Here is a 14,289-nt window from a genome sequence, read left to right as displayed (position 1 = left end):
CGTACTGTAAAGCTGTCTCCCTTTGGCGCCATTAGGCCGCTGACAGCTGACAAGGAAGTGGGACAAGGGGACGACAGGCCACAGGAGGAGGGCCTTACAAGCGGCGAGAGCCAACAGGAGGAGGGCCTTACAGGAGGAGGGCCTTACAAGCGGCGAGAGCCAACACACACAAGCCCAGGGCGCAAGAGCGCCCGCGCGACGCCGACGCGCCGGAACGAAAGCAACACAGAAAAGCAAAAGACAACCGAACCGAAAGCAGCACACAGGCCCGACGACCAGAGACGGCGCAAGGCGGGCGAACGCCGCGACAACACACGCCACACCCGAGCAACAAAACCGAACAGCAGCAAACAACAACACAGCCTCAGAACGGAGCCACCGCAACCAAAGCGCAGCCAACAAGCTAACTCGAACGCCGACGGCCCGACACGGCGAGCCGAACACCACGAGCAACCCGCACGCCACGCGTGACGCCCCGGCGAGACGAGCGGCCCACGCCACGAAGCACCAGCGCCCGGGGCGCCGCCAAGGGCGCCACCGCGCCAGCGGCCAAGCCGCCAGCCGGCGGCGCCGCCAAAACCACGGCGGCGGGCCGAGGGCCGGCGGCCGCGCGAACCGGCGGCGACACCGAGGCAACAGCACGGATGCCGGAGGCGCCGGCGCCGGAAGGGCCGAGCGATCCTGCGCGGAGGGGAGATTAGCCGAAAAAGAGGGGCGGGAAAGAAGGGCGGGCACTTGAGTGAGAACGTTAGAAGTAACGTTAAAAGCTCTCACTATGAAGGCGGAATGAAGAAGAGAGAGGAGGCTGGCGCCAAAGAGAGCCAGCCTGTACGACTTCCTCATGGAAGCTCGCTTAGAGGCTTCATTCCCTCCGGCCCCTTCGGGGCCTCCGGTCCTCCGCCTCTAACCCCACTTCCATGATACAGTCGTACTGTAAAGCTGTCTCCCTTTGGCGCCATTAGGCCGCTGACAGCTGACAAGGAAGTGGGACAAGGGGACGACAGGCCACAGGAGGAGGGCCTTACAAGCGGAAAAAACGAAGAGATACCTCACCTCCAGCGAGGCCCATAGCGCGGGTGACACCGAGGGTGTCCTCGAGGGTGGGGCGTGTGTAGTGACCGACCATAGTGGCGGGCTTCCAGCGGCCGTGCACCTGCCGCAGGGACGCCGGAACTCCCGCGTCAGCCGCGGCGCTGTTGCCACCAATGCGCATCGAGTGCGGCTTGATGTTGCCCGAGACGCCCGCCTCCCGCAGGCGGGCCAGGAAGTTGGAGCGGAAAGCGCCGTAAGACATGCTGAACACCGGCGAAGCCCGCGTGCCCACCAGGCGCTGCAGCCGGCCGCCGGCGGCCGTGTACTGCACCGTACGGAGCAGCGGCCCGACGTCCTCATCGGCCGCCGCCGGAAGGCGGCGGTAGGCGCCTTGGCGCAGCAGCCGCTCCGTGAGCGCCACGGGGCAGAAACCGCCTAGGTGGGGCAGCCGGGCGATGTGCACCCACTGACCGTCCATGGCCACGTCGGTCTTGGACCGGGGGATGAAAATGGCCATGTGGCGGGGCGTGATGAGCAGCAGGTCGGCGTGAACGCTGACCTCCGCCATGTCGTCAAACCGCAGGAAACCGTAGAACATGAGGGCCACGGTCGTGGCCATCATGAGGCGCAGCAGCGGGGCGCCGGGCCCGGCGTGGGCGCACAGGACCGCCGCCAGGTCGGCGGCGGACATGGCCTCCCGATGCAAGCGCTGCACCTGCAGCCGCCGGGCCGCGGTGGCGCGCACGTTTGCGCAGCTTTCCGCTGCGGCTGGGTTGGGCAGGCCCGCCAGGCTGTAGTGGAAGGCGATGGCCTTGCCAGCTACGTCGACTCGGCTGGGGCCGGACCCGTCCGCGGTGGCCGAGTTGAGGACCGATTGCAGATAGAGGGCGACCAGCTGCGGCGAGGCGGCGTAGGGTGGGACCGGCGGGGCGCGCCGCCGGCACCAGGCCAGGAAGCTGCGCCACGGGCCGCCATACTGGCTGTGCGTCGCCGGCCGCCGAGACAGCGGTGCCTCCTCGGCCAGCTGCGCGGCCAGCGCCTGGCACTCCGTGTCCGCGGCGTGGCTACCGGGCAGCAGCGCCCGCGCCCGCAGGCCTAGTTCTGCGAGGGGGAGCAGGGGTCGGCGGGGACCCGCAGGGGGGATGGTGAGGGCCTGTCGAAGTCCAGTAGCAGGGCCATGGTGGACCAGCCCGCCGCCCCCTTGGGCAGCGAGTTGCCGGTGGAGCCCGGCAGGAAGAGGTTGGACGCGCGGCCCAGCATGCGCACGCCGTGCACGAAGTGGCAGAAGCGCGAGCCTTCGTCGGTGGTCACCTCCGGCCACCAATCGCGAGTCGGCCAGTACGGCACGATGAGGCAGAGGCGAGCCTTGCACTCCCGGGCGTGCCGCAGCACTTTCAGGATGATTCCGAATGGCGGGTTAGCCCAGCAGCGCCGGCCCCAAGCGAAGCGGAAGGCGTCCACTCCCGACGTGTCAGGTGTGAGGAAGCGCGAGTAGTAACGAGGCAGCTGGTGATTGGTGTGGGAGGCGAAGAGGTCGATGTCGAACGGCCCCCACAGCTTGTTGAGGCGTTTGAACTGGGTAGGGTTCACCATCCAGTCGTCCGAGTCGCGCAGCTTGGACAGGTGGTCCGCGATTTGGTTCTGCTCCCGCGGGATCCACTCGGCGCGGATGTTGATGGCGCGCTCGAAGCAGTAGCCGTGCAGGGTGCAAGCGATGGCGTGCGAGTTGTCGGCGCGCGCAGAGCCCTTGTTAATGACGTTGGAGGCGTTGAGCGAGTCGGTAAGGACACACACCGCGTGGCCAGCGAGGCCTGCGGGGCCGTCGAAGGATTGGAGCGCGAGCAGAATGGCGCGGAGCTCCTGAGGTGTCGAGCCCATGGCGCTGTCCGCGGGCTTCCAATTGCCTCTGGCTGCGGATAGCTGCCCGTCCAGGACGGTCCAGGCGCCCCAGCCGCCGAGGCCGTCTGCAGAGCGGCCGGCGGCGTCGCAGTGGATGAGGGACGTGACCCGCACCGGCGGCCACAGGGGCCGCCGGCCGTTGAACTTGTCGAAGGAGTCCAACCACCACGTGAGCTCGTCCCGCGCATCCTCCGAGAGGCGCAAGTGTGATTCCCAGGAGCGACGAGTTTCGATGAGCTGGCCGAGGGCGCGAGTGCGGAGGCGGGCCCAGGGGCCCATCGCCCAGGTCATGGAGACTAGCTGGCCTTTTACGGAGGCGAGCGCCCGCGCGGAGGGCCGCTTCGTTTTGAGCAGGCCCCGAATGCTGTCCAGCACGCGTGAGCGCTTGTCGTCGGGCACGATGAACACACCTTCCGACGTGTCGATGAGCATGCCGAGGTAGCGGAAGCGGTGTTGTGGCGGGCCGAGCATGGACTTGGCCAGGTTGACGTTGAAGCCCAAGTCGGCCAGTTTTGCGAGTATGATTTCGCGGCGAGCCACGAGCGTCTCAGCGTTCTGGTCTGCGTGCGCGGAGTCGTCGATGTACGAGCAGCACCGCCAGCCTTTTCGTCGCCAAGGCCGGAACACCTCGCGCATGAGCTTGGTGAACGCCCAGCAGGCGCTGGCGAGCCCGAACGGCAGTTGCGTGAAGACGTAGAATTGCCCGCGCCAGCAAAAACCGAGGTACTTCCAGCAGTCGGGCCGAATGTCGAGGTGATGATAGCCGCTCTTGAGGTCCAACGTGAAGACGTAGTCGTCTTTTCGCAGCCAGTTGGGCACCGCGCGAAGGTCCTCGTAGCGGAAGGATGGAACATGGAGGTAATCGTTCACGGCGCGCCCGTCCCAAATGAGCCGCAATTTTTCGCCTTGCTCCACCACACCGAGGGGGCAGACCATGTGAGGCGTGCCGACCCACTTCCGAATGGTGTTGGAGGCGAGCATGTCGGCGATGGACGAGTCCACGAAGGCCGCGTGCTTCTCGGCCGAGGCGTGGTTGCCAGCCGAGAAAGGTGGCGGAGGGTTGTGCTCCCAGATAAGGGGAAAGCCTTGTAGGACCCAGGACAGGACGAGCGAGTTGACGATCCAAGCCTTCCACACCGGTGCCCGAGCGCGAAGGCGGCCCCGCATGCGAGGGGGCGCGGCCGCCGGCTGCGGCTGCCCGGGGGGCGGCTGCTGCTGAGGCGCCTGTGGCGCTGGCGAGGCTACCCCGACCACTTCTCCCGGGTTATCCTCCCAGAAACCCACGACCTCCGCACCTTGGGGGTCGGGTTGTGGCCGAGAGGGCTGTTTGCGATGCAGGATGGGGCCAGGGCCGCGAGGGGGCGCTGACACGGGAGCCACGCGGCCGCCGGCCGCGGCGGCCGCCTGGCGCTTGGCCGGGCCAGAGGGGCCGAGTGGGGGGCCTGCTGTGCGCTGAGAGGCGAATTGGCCGGCGTAGCGAGCCTGAACGTCCTGTGCCTCCTCTTGCAGCGCCTCCTCCTCTAGCTGCTCCCACCACTGACTGAGCGACATGTTTACAGACCTGTTAGACGGAGTAGGGATGCGAGCGCGAGGTTCGAGAGCTGGAGAGTGGGGCGAGAGGAGCCGTACGAGGCGCGACTGAGCGAAGCGAAGCAAGGCAGGGCACGAGCTGTGAATTGCTGGCAACCCCCTCCCCGCCGCTGGCTGTTCTGGCTGCCTAGAACTGGCTGCATAGAAGGTCCCAGCCCAGAGGGGACGAGGAGCGAGAGCGACGAGAAGAGCACGCCGCGAAGGCTACAGGTAGTTGCGCCCCGCGTCACCGCGCGCGCCCGTACGACCGTACCGAAGCGCCGAACGCGCCGGTTTTAAGCCAAGTGCCAAGCCCCGAATATCCAACGGCCAACCGATCTTAATGAGAGCGAATCGTGCGAGTCATAAGGTCACCGAGGCCGAAGCGCCAACGTAGAGATGCCATGCGTGGGGCACGAGTGCGATATTGAATGTCCACCACCAGTTGCCGAATGCAACTAAACACAGCCGAACAATAAACCTCCGTGCAGATGGCACGGCGCGCGAGGATTTTGGTGCAGAATGCACAATCGAATTAGGGGAGCCACCAACAATTGCTGCCCGCAGTTGAGCCTGGCCATTCTTCATATGATCAAGGGCAGAGGCCCTGTGCACGCGGGCACGGCAACCTTCGGGCACCGTGGCGAGCCACGCACGGCCCTGGACGACTCCACCTCCACCTCCGCCTCGCCGCTCCGCCTGCGCCCGCGCTCTCCTGCCGCTCCGCTGCGCTGCAACCGGCGGATGCCTTAGCTGCTGGTGCCCTTCCGCTTCTTGTAGTCGTAGCCGCTGCTGCGGCGGCGGTCGCCGTCGCCGTCGCGGCGGTCGCGGTCTGCGTCGCGACCGCCGTCGCGACCGGTGCTGCCACCGCCGCCCGCCTTAGCGTCGCGCTCCGCCGCCTGCTTCAGCGAGCGCTCGGCGGCAGTGATCTCCGCCGTGACCGACGAAGGGACCCAGCCCTCCTCGTTCCAGGCGCTGCTGAAGCTGCGCACGCCGATGGTGACCGCCTGGGACATGCCGTTGCGCGGGTAAGTGCCCAGCTGCGACATGGCCTCGTGCGAGGCGGTGAAGCCGTTGGCCAGGGCCGTGGCCATGCGCGCCACCAGTGCCGTCTGGCCCATCAGCGCGGCCTCCTTGATGGCGTTGGCGAGCTGCTTGCCGAAACCATAGATCTGCTTGTGCAGCCCGACTGCGTCTGCCGCCGGCTGCGCGTTCAGCAGGCTGGAGATCCGCATCATGATCTCAGTGCGCCGCTGCAGCTGCTGAGGCGAGAGCTGGCGGTCGATCGCGGCCTCCTCGGCCGCGCTCGCACCCGCCCCCGCGGCGACCTCGCCGGTGCGCTGCGCGCCCGGCGCTCCGCTGCGGTACAGCTCCTTCAGCTCGGTCAGCAGCCGCTCCAGCTGCGGGATCTTGGCCACCTGCTCAGTAATGCTCGAAATTTCCGCGCCGATCGCGGCCTGCTCGACATTTCCGGCGAGCACTGCGTCCCGGGTCTGCTCTCCCACCCCGCTGATCTCAACCAGCTTGGCAATAACAGGCGCAGCACCGCGCCTGATCGCCAAGTTCAGTGCAGCCTGAGCGCCCTGCGCGGCCCCCTGAGGCTGAGCATTGCCGATCGCGGGCCCCTGCTCACCCTGGACGGCCTCGGCGACCACAGCAGCGCCAGCTCCGATAGCAGCCTCCTGCTCCTGCTCCTGCTCCACAGCTCCACGACCGCGACCGCGACCGCGACCACGAATGCCAGCAGCTCCACGCCCACGCTCCATAGCAGCAACAAAAGGGCTTGAGTGAGAACGTTAGAAGTAACGTTAAAAGCTCTCACTATGAAGGCGGAATGAAGAAGAGAGAGGAGGCTGGCGCCAAAGAGAGCCAGCCTGTACGACTTCCTCATGGAAGCTCGCTTAGAGGCTTCATTCCCTCCGGCCCCTTCGGGGCCTCCGGTCCTCCGCCTCTAACCCCACCAGCCGTGTCGCACGCAAGCAGAATGCGATCTAAATAAGGGTAAGGGAACTAAGCGCTTGCATACAATCAATTGCTATGAGCCTAACCAGGTCCTAACGTGCGCGGCGGTCGTTGCGGCGGTTGCCACATGCCGTTTAGATTCATTTTATTTCGCAGTGCTCCTACCTCACTTTGCCGCTGCTGCAGCACGTACATTGCAGCATGTAGCGCTTTAAAACAAACCCTCAGACAAACCCTGCCTGACGCAAGACGGACTTAGGGGAATACGCCCCTCACAGGCGCTGTATTGAAAGCAAAGCTTCCCCAGCCACACCAAATTATATTGACCTCAACGTAGACTGTCTGCGTTCACGAGGACCTGCTGCGATGTGACTAAGCCGATTGGAGCCCGGCGGAAATGACACTTACTTGCGCAGCCCAACAGCAGCGCGGTCCTCTTTGAGATCAAGACCGATTTTGCTTTAAGAATAAAAGCATCCACAGCTTTTCGGAGCAAGACAGCGCAGCAGAGCTCTGCTTGACCAAGCGCAAGCAACATGGGCGACGAAGCCCCAGCAGCCTTGGCCCCAACTCGCTGCGGCGACGTGCTGCAGACAATGCGGGAGCAAACACACCAGCAGCTGCAGCTATCACGCGACTTGGAGGCGCATTTGCAAGATATGCTCGGCGCGGTGAGTCTTCGGAAACTTACTTGGGAACTAACGTTACTCTGCTCTCTGCATGCCAAGGCTCATGTGTGCTGCGCGCCTTGCCTGCAGTCTAAGCAGCTCAGCAGGGACATTTTTGGGGCGCTGGAGCGCCTTGAATCGCCCCAAAAGCGATGCGCGTGGGCCCTCACGGCAATGCAGGAGCAGCAGCGCTCGCCGAAGCTGCTGCGTCTTACGCAGCGCGCTGCATCATTGCCAGCTGAGACGACGACCGCTGGCGTCGGCCGCGCTGCCCCGTCCACGCATGACTGTGGCTTAGTCAGCGAAACCGCGGCCAGCGGTGCCGGTGGCGCCGCGCCGGTTCCCTCCACGGACGAAAGCGACTGGGGCCGTGCAGTAGTGGCGGCAGGCAACAGCGGTGGGGGCGCAACGGGCGGCAGCGGCAGCCAGCAGCAGCAGCAGGGCGGCGGCGGCGGTGGCGGCGGCGGCGACACTGGCAGCGGTGGGCTGCATAGATTGCAGCTGAGCCGCAGCAGCGGCGTTAGCGGCTTCGGCGCCGCTGCTGCGGCATTCCCGCCGCCGCGCATGCTGTCGCCATCACCATTGCTACTACTGCCGCAGCTAACGCAACAGGTAACGGGGGGAGCCGCACCGGATGCGCAGCCGTGGCCCAACAGTACTGCACGGCTAGCACAGGCGGTCGCCTTTATCGCTGATAGCAGCAGCCGGCAGCAGTGGCAGCAGCAGAAGCGGGGCAGCCGTGGCCGCTACAGCCGCTACGGCCGCCTGCCGCGCAGCAGACGGCGGGACGCTGCTGAAGGTGATGACTGTGTAGACGGCGGCAGTAGCAGCAGCTGCAGCGGCATGTCTTCAGCCGCCGCCACCGCTGATGCTGATGCCGCGACTGCCACTGCTGGTGCAGGCGCTGCTTCCCCCCGCACAGCTCGTGTCATCAGCAGCTTCACCAGCGGCGGCAGCTGCAGCCGCGGCAGCGGCGGAGGCGGAGGCGGAGGCGGAGGCGGAGGCGGAGGCGGAGGCGGAGGCGGAGGCGGAGGCGGAGACGGAGGCGGATGCAGCGGCGGATGCAGCGGCGGATGCAGCGGCGGAGGCGGAGGCGGCGGCGTAGGCCTGCTGCTACCGGGCGAAGACGGGTTGGGCGGTGGCAGCAGTGGCCTGCTGATGCTGATGAGCCAACCGTTGTCACTCACAACCACTGGCAATAATTGCAGCAGCAGAAGCAGTAGCTTTGCCCCGCTGGCGGCGCACTCACGCGGATCGCCGCCGTCCAATCCTTCGTCCCCACAGCAACAGCAGCAGCCGTCTGCATGCGGCCGCGGCCTCAATAGCCACACAGCAGCAGCAGGAGGAGCCAATGCCTGGCATGCATTCGCAGCGGCGGATCTGCAAGGCAGGTTCCAACAGCAGCTTGCGTCATCATCCGCGCCGCCGCCGCCGCCGCCGCCGGACGCGCAACATCTGCTGCGACCCCTGCTGCCATGGGCGGCTGCTGTGTCCGTCGCCCAACAGCAGCCGCGGCAGCCGCAGCAGCAACAGACCGCTTCAGCGCTTCCCCTCCCTGCTAGTGATGATGCTTACGTTGCTGCCGCCGCCACAGCAGCACCAACTACAGCAGCAGCCAACATAACAGTTCTGGCACCTGTCGTGGCCGCGGCGGCTGGTTCCGTGGAGGAGGAGGCAGGCTCCGCCGCTGCAGCGGCGGCAGCGGCAGGCCCTGTGCTCGTCCCAGTAGCCGCTGCAGCCGCTGCAGCTGCTGCGCCCGCCCGCTCGGGGCTGGAGGAGGCGGGCGAGCAGCATCTGGCGCTGCTTGACTTCAGCAGTACTTCTGGATCCGCCGGGTTTTGGAACCTGGCTTTTGGTGATGATGAAGAATGGCTTCTGGCATAACCTCCCATAGATAGGCTCAGATGCACAGATCATTCATGTAGTTATGTAGACGACCTTGCGTGCCCATATGCCCACGCAATGACGCAAGCAATGACGACCACGCACGCACGCACGCACGCACGCACACACGCAATTGCTTGGCGGGCCCGCCCAGCCAGTCCGCCCACCCACCTTATGCATGTTGGATGCAGCGGGTCCGAGGCAGTCAGGGTTTTACTATGGCTGTGTGCAAATTGTTTGACATGGCCAGGTTGCGACATGCGACATGTGACATATAATATACGACATACCGACGTACCACAACTCGCCCACATTTGCATAGCTACGCGTCCTGGAGCTCAGAAATAGAAATAGAAATAGATACACCCTGCCGTAGGCAAGTGGCGTGGATTAAGGGAGTGGGGGGAGATGAGGAGGTGGGTCAGACCCACCTCCTGTACGCCCCCACTACCGAGCGTTTGGCGGCGGGCGGGCGTGCAGGCTAGGCCTGCACCCCGCCGGGATGCTACATCCCTCCTGGGTTGCCAGTTGGCAGTCCCCGTTCGAGGCGCCGTCTGGTCAGGACTATGTGGTTGAGGGTGGCGACTGCGTGGTCGTGTAGGGTGTCGCAGCACTGCCTAGCTTTGTGGGAGGTGACGCCCAGAGAAGTGAGGAGGGGGTGGAGGCCTTTGTGGATTGTACCTGCAAACCCGAGGCTGATGGCGCTCTGTGGGGTGTATTGCACTTTCCATCCCGCTTCCCGCAGGTCGGCTGCAAGGGCCTGGTGCTGTTGTGCTTTTTCGTATTGCTTGGCGGCGTGGTTCGTGTCGGCGGTGTATCCTGCTTCGATGATGTGGATGGTGTCGTGTTCGCTGGGAAGCACGACAAAGTCTGGGTTTAGGGCTGCGGCGAGGGAGATGGAAGGGATTGTGTGCTTGATAGAAGTGTGCCCCATGGCCGTGTGTGGGGTGCAGGCAGGCAGAGTGGAATGTTATTTCTGTACATAGCCCGCATTGTTTTTTTAGAACTATGCATTGCGCATTGCCATACATGTTCATGCTCGGCCGCCATTTATCTGCGTGCATTGCGCAGGCGAGGCCAAATGGTGATGGAATGGCGGGGCATAGCCGTTTGGGATGGGGTGGTGGCGGGGCCTACTGGCACGCACACGTACGGTGGCAACGAACGCACCGGCCACGTGGAAAGCAAGGTGAAGGGACACAGGCAGATAGCATCGTCATCATTGCGTTTCAAGAGGATGACCAAGCAGCATGTATGACTGACTGACTGGCTGCTGCAGCTGCTGGTTGGCTTGCGGAATCAAGGACTATCTAGGGATCGGCCATGTTTCCTGTCTCAAGCAATGCCAGCCGTGGGCCCGTGTATGTGTCTCCCCTGTTTCCTGTCTCCGCTCAAATGAATATTCGTTCGGCCTTTGCAGCGGGTGCGGCATGCAGGATCACCTACACCCACCAGTAGTCCAAGTTATCTGAGCCTGCGTACATGCACACAGAGAGATTAGCAAGGACGTGCTGCGTGCGTATGCGTGCTTGCCAGCGCGCTCCTTCGTTGCTTGTCCCAGACGGCCCCCGGTGCTCGCTCGGCCTACCTGCAGCATGCAGTGCAGCGGGGGCAGCTGCCGGCCAAAGCAGGGCGGGAATGCAGTTGTCTGCCTTGCCCACATGTCTACTGAATGCGTGGCACAAGCCTATATCTGGCAGCCGTGCTGCACGCGTAGGAAGAGCACGAATGCATGAGGTAGGTCAGAAGATGAGAGCCTAACCAGGTCCTAACGCGGTGACGGTTGCCACATGCCGTTTAGATTCAATCATACATCCAGCCCTTCCAAGCTCATTTTTATCGATGCTGCGACACAATGCAGCAGCGTTTTTTCACAAAACATGCATGACGCAACGCGAACATTAGAGCACGCACGTACAGCGCGCGCGACTTGCTTGAGGTTGTGGAGCCTAAGCTTCTCCAGTAACCACATCAAATTTACCTACGTTATCTGTCTGCTGCTTCATCATGAGGACCATGATGTGACTAAGCCGATTGGAGAGGCGCCTGGCGCAAATGGCACTTGCTGTATGTGCTGCCCCAATACAGCGCACGGTCCTGGGTTTGAGAGCTGTATTGACTATTGCTGTGCATTAAGGATAGAGGCACCCGCAGCATTTCGGAGACAGCGCTTCGCCTTGACCAACATGGGCGACGAAGCCCCAGCTCCTCGCTGCGGCGACGTGCTGCAGTCAATGTGGGAGCAAACACACCAGCAGCTGCAGCTATCACGCGACTTGGAGGCGCATTTGCAAGATATGCTCGACGCGGTGAGTCGTCGGAACCTTGGGGAACAAACGTCACTGTGCTCTCTGCATGCCAAGGCTCATGTGTGCTGTGCGCCTTGCCTACAGTCTAAGCAGCTCAGCAGGGACATTTTTGGGGCGCTGGAGCGCCTTGAATCGCCCCAAAAGCGATGCGCGTGGGCCCTTACGGCGATGCAGGAGCAGCAGCGCTCGCCGAAGCTGCTGCGTCTTACGCAGCGCGCTGCATCATTATTGCCAGCTGAGACCGCTGGCGTCGGCCACGCCGCCCCGTCCACGCATGACCGCGGCAAGGACCGCTTAGTCAGCGAAACCGAGGCCGGCGGTGCCGCGCCGGTTCCCTCCACGGACGAAAGCGACTGGGGCCGTGTAGCGGCGGCAGGCAACAGCGGTGGGGGCGCAACGGGCGGCAGCGGCAGCCAGCAGCAGCAGCAGGGCGGCGGCGGCGGTGGCGGCGGCGGCGACACTGGCAGCGGCGGGCTGCATAGATTGCAGCTGAGCCGCAGCAGCGGCGTTAGCGGCTTCGGCGCCGCTGCTGCGGCATTCCCGCCGCCGCGCATGCTGTCGCCATCACCATTGCTACTACTGCCGCAGCTAACGCAACAGGTAACGGGGGGAGCCGCACCGGATGCGCAGCCGTGGCCCAACAGTACTGCACGGCTAGCACAGGCGGTCGCCTTTATCGCTGATAGCAGCAGCCGGCAGCAGTGGCAGCAGCAGAAGCGGGGCAGCCGTGGCCGCTACAGCCGCTATGGCCGCCTGGCGCACAGCAGACGGCGGGCTACTGCTGAAGGTGATGACTGTGTAGACGGCAGTAGCAGCAGCTGCAGCGGCATGTCTTCAGCCGCCGCCACCGCTGATGCTGATGCCGCGACTGCCACTGCGCATGCTGGTGCGGGCGCTGCTTCTTCCCACCCTGCTCGTGTCAGCAGCTTCACCAGCGGCGGCAGCTGCAGCCGCGGCAGCGGCGGAGGCGGCGGCAGCGGCGCAGGCCTGCTGCTACTAGGCGAAGACGGTTTGGGCGGTGGCAGCAGTGGCCTGATGCTGATGAGCCAACCGTTGTCACTCACAACCACTGGCAATAATTGCAGCAGCAGAAGCAGTAGCTTTGCCCCGCTGGCGGCGCACTCACGCGGATCGCCGCCGTCCAATCCTTCGTCCCCACAGCAACAGCAGCAGCCGTCTGCATGCGGCCGCGGCCTCAATAGCCACACAGCAGCAGCAGGAGTAGACAATGCCTCCTGCTGGCCCGTTCCTGTGCCAGGACCCCAAGGCGGGTTCCAACAGCAGCCTACGTCATCCACGCCGCCGGCGCCACCGGGCGCGCCACTACTGCTGCTGCTGCCATGGACTGTGCCCCCGCTGCTGCCGCAGTCAACAGCAGCAGGAGGAGGAGCCAACCCCTGGCATGCATTCACAGCGGCGGATCTGCAAGGCAGCTTCCAGCAGCAGCAGCCGGCGGTATCCGCGCCGCCGCCGCCGCCGGACGCGCAACATCTGCTGCGACCCCTGCTGCCATGGGCGGCTGCTGTGTCCGTCGCCCAACAGCAGCCGCGGCAGCCGCAGCAGCAACAGACCGCTTCAGCGCTTCCCCTCCCTGCTAGTGATGATGCTTACGTTGCTGCCGCCGCCACAGCAGCACCAACTACAGCAGCAGCCAACATAACAGTTCTGGCACCTGTCGTGGCCGCGGCGGCTGGTTCCGTGGAGGAGGAGGCAGGCTCCACCGCTGCAGCGGCGGCGGCGGCAGGCCCTGTTTTCGTCCCAGTAGCCGCTGCAGCCGCTGCAGCTGCTGCGCCCGCCCGCTCGGGGCTGGAGGAGGCGGGCGAGCAGCATCTGGCGCTGCTTGACTTCAGCAGCACTTCTGGATCCGCCGGGTTTTGGAACCTGGCTTTTGGCGATGATGAAGAATGGCTTCTGGCATAACCTCTCATAGGTTTTGGTGCACAGATACTTGACACTTGTATGATTATGAAGAGCTTGCCCATATGCCCATGCATTAACCAAGCACGCACGCACGCACTTGGGCGGCCCCATCCTACCCTACCTACCCCATGCATGTTGATGGGGGCCCAATGCAAATGAGCGCGTCGTTTGGCAAACAACTTTGAACAAGTACGTGCGTAACAATGTGGTGGCACGTACGTTTCCCATGCGTGCATGCGTGCTTCGGCGGCGGGGGGACCACCTCGCTCCCTGACTTGTTCGAATGGCGGTTTCCTTTGTTAGGTGTCTCTTCGCCACGCTGTAGATGAAAGCAAAGGACAAGTAAGGCGAAGAAACATATGTGCGTGGACACGTGTGGTACGGTAGGGGGACCACCTGCATCCCTTGTCCACGTACGCACGTGATGTTTCCTGTGCTTGGCTGGCGTCTCAGTTAGTTGTAATGCGGCTAGCAGCTGGTGACATGCATACTGCTGGCAGGCTCGATTGTCATGTACATACACCGGCGTGGGCTGTCATGTGTCAGGTTGCTTGTGGCAATGGCAGTAGCAGTAGCAGCAAGGCTCGTACCGTAGTAGCAACAACTGGCTTACGTGCTTGTAGTAGTAGCACTAGCAGTAGGTCTCAGTGATCGCCAACTTGTGCGTGACGCGTTTGTGCATGCGCATTCAAAGTTGTTACATTGTTTGCCTAGCTGTTTTGACTAACGTTCGAGACGGGCCCTGCCTGGCGCGCACACGTACGTGGACCGCTGCCCGGGCTGCTGCCCGCCGGGCTGCGCCACGGCCACCACCAGGCGCAGGGCATGTATGCCAGCGCTGGCGGCGTGGCCCATGTTGCCTTTTGTGCATACAAATGTAAGTTTCTCGGCAGGTTCGCGTTTGAGCAGATGCCCTAATGGACTGATCGAGCAAGGTGTAAGGGGTTGGAGGTGTCGGATGAGACTTGGGTGACCGCGTATTCACTAGAAGATTCGTAAGAGGCATGAGTCAGGGCCCAGCCCTGTCTCGAACAGGGAACGAACGT

The 14,289-nt window shown here is 63.9% G+C and overlaps 4 protein-coding genes across 5 annotated transcripts; 2 read left to right on the top strand and 2 right to left on the bottom strand.

The window, feature by feature from the left end:
• Positions 1–131: 131 nt before the first annotated feature.
• Positions 132–4,563, bottom strand: CHLRE_13g567050v5 (uncharacterized protein). The gene is made up of 3 exons (XM_043069298.1): positions 2,223–4,563; positions 1,054–2,133; positions 132–681 (listed from the first exon to the last, which is right to left on the bottom strand). The coding sequence occupies exons 1-3, from the start codon at positions 4,480–4,482 to the stop codon at positions 404–406; spliced, it is 3,618 nt and encodes a 1,205-aa protein (XP_042917273.1). The 5' UTR covers positions 4,483–4,563; the 3' UTR covers positions 132–403.
• Positions 4,564–4,712: 149 nt separating this feature from the next.
• CHLRE_13g567000v5 (uncharacterized protein) lies at positions 4,713–6,493 on the bottom strand. The gene has a single exon (XM_001693388.2). It carries the CDS (start codon positions 6,264–6,266, stop codon positions 5,250–5,252), a length of 1,017 nt encoding a protein of 338 aa, XP_001693440.1. The 5' UTR covers positions 6,267–6,493; the 3' UTR covers positions 4,713–5,249.
• A 140-nt stretch (positions 6,494–6,633) lies between these two features.
• CHLRE_13g566951v5 (uncharacterized protein) lies at positions 6,634–10,789 on the top strand. The gene is made up of 2 exons (XM_001694778.2): positions 6,634–7,133; positions 7,221–10,789. The coding sequence occupies exons 1-2, from the start codon at positions 6,999–7,001 to the stop codon at positions 9,012–9,014; spliced, it is 1,929 nt and encodes a 642-aa protein (XP_001694830.2). The 5' UTR covers positions 6,634–6,998; the 3' UTR covers positions 9,015–10,789.
• Positions 10,790–10,853: 64 nt separating this feature from the next.
• CHLRE_13g566925v5 (uncharacterized protein) lies at positions 10,854–14,289 on the top strand. 2 transcript variants are annotated; one of them, XM_043069297.1, is made up of 3 exons: positions 10,854–11,323; positions 11,408–13,067; positions 13,136–13,228. In XM_043069297.1, exons 1-3 carry the CDS (start codon positions 11,201–11,203, stop codon positions 13,165–13,167), a joined length of 1,815 nt encoding a protein of 604 aa, XP_042917272.1. In that variant the 5' UTR covers positions 10,854–11,200; the 3' UTR covers positions 13,168–13,228. The 2 variants fall into 2 exon arrangements, with proteins under 2 accessions (XP_042917272.1, XP_042917271.1); XM_043069296.1 differs by having other exon boundaries at positions 11,408–14,289.

Source organism: Chlamydomonas reinhardtii, chromosome 13, assembly GCF_000002595.2.
Source record: "Chlamydomonas reinhardtii strain CC-503 cw92 mt+ chromosome 13, whole genome shotgun sequence".
Taxonomy (NCBI): domain Eukaryota; kingdom Viridiplantae; phylum Chlorophyta; class Chlorophyceae; order Chlamydomonadales; family Chlamydomonadaceae; genus Chlamydomonas; species Chlamydomonas reinhardtii.
The sequence above is the reverse complement of the archived record's forward strand: the minus strand, read 5'-3'. Positions and strand labels throughout refer to the sequence as shown.

What these genes read in the sequence shown, in the direction of transcription:
- CHLRE_13g566951v5 (XM_001694778.2), top strand. Translation starts at nt 6,999, where the DNA reads ATGGGCGACGAAGCCCCAGCAGCCTTGGCCCCAACTCGCTGCGGCGAC. An exon ending in TGCAAGATATGCTCGGCGCG is followed by an intron (nt 7,134 to 7,220) that starts GTGAGTCTTCGG and finishes CCTTGCCTGCAG; the next exon opens with TCTAAGCAGCTCAGCAGGGA.
- CHLRE_13g567050v5 (XM_043069298.1), bottom strand. Translation starts at nt 4,482, where the DNA reads ATGTCGCTCAGTCAGTGGTGGGAGCAGCTAGAGGAGGAGGCGCTGCAA. An exon ending in GCTGCCCAAGGGGGCGGCGG is followed by an intron (nt 2,134 to 2,222) that starts GCTGGTCCACCA and finishes TCCCCCTCGCAG; the next exon opens with AACTAGGCCTGCGGGCGCGG. An exon ending in CGCTATGGGCCTCGCTGGAG is followed by an intron (nt 682 to 1,053) that starts GTGAGGTATCTC and finishes CCCTCCGCGCAG; the next exon opens with GATCGCTCGGCCCTTCCGGC.
- CHLRE_13g567000v5 (XM_001693388.2), bottom strand. Translation starts at nt 6,266, where the DNA reads ATGGAGCGTGGGCGTGGAGCTGCTGGCATTCGTGGTCGCGGTCGCGGT.
- CHLRE_13g566925v5 (XM_043069296.1), top strand. Translation starts at nt 11,201, where the DNA reads ATGGGCGACGAAGCCCCAGCTCCTCGCTGCGGCGACGTGCTGCAGTCA. An exon ending in TGCAAGATATGCTCGACGCG is followed by an intron (nt 11,324 to 11,407) that starts GTGAGTCGTCGG and finishes CCTTGCCTACAG; the next exon opens with TCTAAGCAGCTCAGCAGGGA.